The sequence below is a fragment of the Globicephala melas genome, chromosome 14 (assembly GCF_963455315.2).
Source record: "Globicephala melas chromosome 14, mGloMel1.2, whole genome shotgun sequence".
Taxonomy (NCBI): domain Eukaryota; kingdom Metazoa; phylum Chordata; class Mammalia; order Artiodactyla; family Delphinidae; genus Globicephala; species Globicephala melas.
Window position 1 is genome coordinate 35,577,581 of NC_083327.1, and position 6,000 is coordinate 35,583,580.

Genomic DNA, 6,000 nt, shown 5'->3' on the forward strand with positions numbered 1-6,000 from the left:
GCATATATAAAACCTAATAAAATATTTATGGGCTCCATACCAGCAGCTTTATCATTTGGCATAAAAAGTGATAAACAAGATGACATATTTCTTTAGTCCAAGATCAAACATATTTGGTAAAATTTAGGACCACATAAAATGATGACAATGATGTTTGGTTTGGAAACTGCAGAGACCCTCACACACTTTCATAGGAGAAAAAAAGGTCATGATTTGAAAAGATATAGATTTTACAGTCATTGAGTCGCTTTAGCATTTGGGAGGAATAGAACTACCTTGGTTAGCGCATTTTCCCACAGAACACCATTTTGGTTTATATGCCATATACAAAACTATTCGTATGCAGTTTTACTGTGTACTACAACTTAGGGATTTCTTAATATTTTTTACATCAACTACACCACGTTAAATTATCCAAAGAAAAGTGTAATGAATATAAACTCAGAAAATGGCATCTAAAAGCAACAGAGCATTCCAGCGTGAGTCAGGAAATCTTGCAGATGATGTCATATGACTATTTAATGAATAAATAAAATTTCTAATACCTAGAAAATTGATGTTGAGTAGGAAAAAATCTAGTAGAAAATATTACTATTAATAGCCATTATAAGATGCCATATGATGAAATCATTAAAATGCCTTGGCATTTATTACTTACATAATTAATGGGTTAACATGTTGGCATGTGATTCCCACGTGTTTTAAAGGGATATTACAGAAGTGGATTCCCCAAAGCAGTTTGTCTCTATCTCTATTACAGCTTTATTACTTGCTACCTTTCAAATAGTTATGTAAAAGCCTTACTTCTCCTTCTAGGTTGTAAGTTTATGGTGGGTAGGAAGTGTGTCTGATTTAACTTTCGTGTCTCCATGGTACCTAACACGTGATGCACATATATTTGGGACTCAGTAAATATTAGTTGATGGAATACTTGCATTTGCTTTTAAGTATTGTCCTCTGATAGAAGAAATATTAAATATTTTAAAAATGGTGTTTTACAACTTAAATTATTATGAATGGTGGATATAAAAGAAGAAATATATACCACCAACATATTAATAGAAATTGGGTTAGCATAGTGAAATTACTGTCTTCTTTTTTCTGTTCCAACTTGTTTATGATATGGTCATATTATCTTTCTAATAGAAGGAATAAATAATAACAAAATGATAATATTCTACTAGACTAAAAGTCACTTTATTAGAATTATGGTGACCTCTCCACTATAATAGTGACCTTCCTCTCCCCTCCCCACCCTCATACTCCCCACCACCACCTTCCTCTCCCCCCACTTACCATCTAGGTGATTTATGATGGAACAGGAACAAGGTGGAAAAGATAGGTTTGGAAGGAGAGAGAAGAGGTGATGTTAACCCTGAGATGCTCATTCATTCATTTAGAAATACTGAGTGGTCTGAATGGTGGCAAATGCCTGGGGTCAGGAAGCAGCAGTGGGGGAGGAGTGCAGAGACCTCAATGCCACAGGCAACTGCAGGACACGGGGGGCCACCATCCCAGATGCCCAGAGACCAAGTGGCCAAACAACATTCAGTCACTCCAAGGAGGACTCACAGGACAGAGAGAGGCTGAAACACCTCTCCTGCTCTGCCGTGAGGCCTTGTAAATTTGTCCTGCACCTCCCAGAGCAAGGAGAGAAACACAGAAAGACTAATGGGTTCATTTTACATGACTGTTTAAAACGGGAAGAAATTACTTTTAAGTGGTAGGATCAAGTGTATTATTCTGCCATCCCTGGGAAGAGGGGGTGAGAGCAACTGACAGGTTAAAGGAAAGGTGTGTTTCGCATGTGTCTGATCAGTGTCTCCTCAATTTGCACCTGCTATACATTTTATTCATTTCTTTTTCAAAAAAAATAACGAGCACTAGCTATATACAAATCACTAGACCAGGAGTGATTTTTTCACAGAAAAATATAATTATAATAAAAGTATGGAGACTGGCATTAGGTGAGGTCACTGGAGCTCCCAAACTATAAAGTTTTGAGAAAGGTGAAATACAAGGACCAGTTATATTGGTTAATTTATCACTTTATTTTATTTTTTAAGGGTTTTTGTTTGTTTGTTTTAATTTAGTTTGGCTGCGCCGGGTCTTAGTTGCGGCATGCGGGACCTCGTATTTTGTGGGATCTTTTTAGTTGCGGCATGCAGATTTCTTAGGTGTGGCGTGCGAGCATGTGAACTCTTAGTTGTGACATGCATGCGGGATCCAGTTCCCCAACGAGGGATCTAACCCGGGCCCCCTGCGTTGGGAATGCGGAGTCCTACCCACTGGACCACCAGGGAAGTCCCTAATTTATCATTTTAAATGGAATTACTTAGAGGGAACACAGTAATCTGTTGCATGTTACCAGCACAAAATTCTCTAAGCTAAGTCAGCTTGCAGGTTTTCAACCCAAAGAATGATCTTGGAACCTGAAAACTAATCACTGTGCATTCTGAACAAGTGCTGTTTAACTCGCTTCAACAATATCGGGAAGAAAAACGGCTTTGAAAGTCATTTAAAATAATAACAGCTCTGTATCATGCAGAAAAAAAAATGACGTAAAGAAAAAATGACATTATTACATGTCTTACATTTTATTTCATGATAAAACTGCCGATGGCATTGCATCACTGAAGTCAAATTGGGAGGGGGATTCAGTGTTGAAACTCAGATATGGATTCAAGAACAGGTGCAATTACTTTCCTTCTACTCAACAAATATTTACAAAGCAGCTGTCATATGCCAGGCACTGGTTCCCAAATGGTAAGCAAGATGTAGACTAGTAGGGGAGTTTAAAAACAGAATTCTTTTTCTCAGAAAAATAGACATTGTGCTTGTGCATTGGCTAAACTTTTATCTCAGATGAACCAAGTTATATCCCACTTCAGATATATTCCCTGTTCTTCAGAAACCGCCAGTTACCTCACATCAAAAAATACCTTCTCTATCTTGGAAACCTTACCAGTTACTATGTGAAAAAGCTTCAGTTTACAAAGTTTCATTGTACATAACATTTTATCCCATCTTAGAAAAGAGAGAGGGAGAGACCTTCAAGATGGCGGAGGAGTAAGACATGGAGATCACCTTCCTCCCCACAAATACACCAGAAATACATCTACACGTGGAACAGCTCCTACAGAACACCTACTGAATGCTGGCAGAGGACCTCAGACCTCCCAAAAGACAAGAAACTCCCCACGTACCTGGGTAGGGCAAAAGAGAAATGAAAAAACAGAGACAAAAGAATAGGGATGGGACCTGTACCAGTAGGAGGGAGATGTGAAGGAGGAAAAGTTTCCACACACTAGGAAGCCCCTTCACTAGCGGAGATGGGGGGGAGGCAGGGGGGAAGCTTCAGAGCCACTGAGAATAGCGCAGCAACAGCAGTGTAGAGGGCAAAGCGGAGAGATTCCTCCACAGAGGATCAGTGCCGACCAGCACTCACCAGGCCAAGAGGCTTGTCTGCTCACCCGCCAGGACAGGTGGGGGCTGGGAGCTGAGGCTCAGGCTTCGGAGGGCGGATCCCAGGGAGAGGACTGGGGGTGACTGCGTGAACACAGCCTGAAGGGGGCTAGTGCGCCACAGCTAGCCAGAGGGAGCCCAGAAAAAGTCTGGACCTGCCTAAGAGTCAAGAGACCATTGTTTCGGGGTGCGCGAGGAGAGGGGATTCAGAGCACCGCCTTAATGAGCTCCAGAGATGCGTGCGAGCCGCGGCTATCAGCGCGGAGCCCAGAGACGGGCATGAGACGCTAAAGCTGCTGCTGCAGCCAGCAAGAAACCTGTGTGCAAGCACAGGTCACTATCCACACCTGCCCTCCCGGGAGCCTGTGCAGCCCGCCACTGCCAGGGTCCTGTGATCCAGGGACAACTTACCCGGGAGAAAACACGCCTTAGGCTGTTGCAATCTCACACTGGTCTCTGCTGCCGCAGGCTTGCCCTGCATTCCGTACCCTTCCCTCCCCCCAGCCTGAGTGAGCCAGAGCCCTCTAATCAACTGCTCCTTTAACCCCGTCCTGTCTGAGCGAAGAACAGACGCCCTCAGGTGACCTACCCGCAGAGGTGGGGCCAAGTCCAAAGCCGAACCCCAGGAGCTGTGCGAACAAAGAGGAGAAAGGAAAATCTCTCCCAGCAGCCTCAGGAGCAGCGGAGTAAATCTCCATAATCAACCTGATGTACTCTGCATCTGTGGAATACATGAATAGACAATGAATCATCCCAAAATCAAGGCAGTGGACTTTGGGAGCAACTGTAGACTTGGGGTCTGCTTTCTGCATCTAATTTGTTTCTGGTTTTATGTTTATCTTAGCTTACTATTTAGAGTTTATTATCATTGGTAGATTTATTTACTGATTTGGTTGCTCTCTTCCTTTTTTTTTTGTATACAGATATATATATATTTCCTTTTTCTCTTTTTGTGAGTGTGTATGTGTATGATTCTTTATGTGATTTAGTCTGTATAGCTTTGCTTTTACCATTTGTCCTAGGGTTCTGTCTCTCCTTTATTTGTTTGTTTGTTTTTTGTATAGTTTTTAGTGCTTGCTATCATTGGTGGATTTGTTTCTTGGTTTGGTTGCTCTCTTCTTTCTTTCTTTTTTACTTTTTTATTTTTAATAATTTTTTTATTTTAATAACTTTCCTTCCTTCCTTCCTTCCTCTGTTCCTTCCTCCCTTTTCTTCTGAGGCATGTGGCTGACAGGGTCTTGGTGTTCTCGCCGGGTGTCAGGCCTGTGCCTCTGAGGTGGGAGAGCCGAGTTCAAGACATTCGTCCACCAGAGACCTCCTGGCTCCACGTAATATCAAAAGGCGAAAGCTCTCCCAGAGATCTCCATCTCAACGCTAAGACCCAGCTCCACTTAACAACCAGCAAGCTACAGTGCTGGACACACTATGCCAAACAACTAGCAAGACAGGAACAAAACCCCACTCATTAGCGGAGAGACTGCCTAAAATCATAATAAGGTCACAGACACCCCAAAACACACCATCGGATGCTGTCCCACCCACCAGAAAGACAAATCGTACCAAGTATCTTTTTCAGCCACAACACTATGAGACTAGATATCAATTACAGGAAAAAAACTGTAAAAAATACAAACACATGGAGGCTAAACAATACACTACTAAATAACCAAGAGATCACTGAAGAAATCAAAGAGGAAATCAAAAAATACCTAGAAACAAATGACAATGAAAATACGACGACCCAAAACCTATGGGAGGCAGCAAAAGCAGTTCTAAGAGGGAAGTTTATAGCAATACAATCCTACCTCAAGAAACAAGAAGAATCTCAAATAAACAACCTAAACTTACAGCTAAAGCAATTAGAGAAAAAGAACAAAAAACTCCCAAAGTTAGCAGAAGGAAAGAAATCATAAAGACCAGATCAGAAATAAATGAAAAAGAAATGAAGGAAACAACAGCAAAGATCAATAAAACTAAAAGCTGGTTCTTTGAGAAGATAAACAAAATTGATAAATCATTAGCCAGACTCATCAAGAAAAAAAGGGAGAAGACTCAAATCAATAGAATTAGAAATGAAAGAGAAGTAACAACTGACACTGGAGAAATACAAGGGATCATGAGAGATTACTACAAGCAACTCTATGCCAATAAAATGGACAACCTAGAAGAAATGGCCAAATTCTTAGAAAAGCACAACCTTCCAAAACTGAACCAGGAATAAATAGAAAATATAAACAGACCAATCACAAGCACTGAAATTGAGACTGTGATTAAAAATCTTTCAACAAACAGAAGCCCAGGACCAGATGGCTTCACAGGCAAATTCTGTCAAACATTTAGAGAAGAGATAACACCTATCCTTCTCAAACTCTTCCAAAATATAGCAGAGGGAGGAACACTCCCAAACTCATTCTGCAAGGCCACCATCACCCTGATACCAAAACCAGACAAAGATGTCACAAAGAAAAAAAACTGCAGGCCAATATCTCTGATGAACATAGATGCAAAAATCCTTAAGAAAATACTAGCAAACAG

The 6,000-nt window shown here is 41.1% G+C and overlaps 1 protein-coding gene across 1 annotated transcript in view; it reads right to left on the reverse strand.

The window, feature by feature from the left end:
- Window positions 1-4,167, reverse strand: part of POPDC1 (popeye domain cAMP effector 1) — a 52,093-nt gene extending 47,926 nt beyond the window's left edge. The window contains exon 1 of the mRNA XM_060283649.1: window positions 4,055-4,167. Coding sequence (XP_060139632.1) covers window positions 4,055-4,163 — 109 coding nt within the window. The 5' untranslated portion in view covers window positions 4,164-4,167. The remainder of the gene's footprint in view (window positions 1-4,054) is intronic.
- Window positions 4,168-6,000: the final 1,833 nt, after the last annotated feature.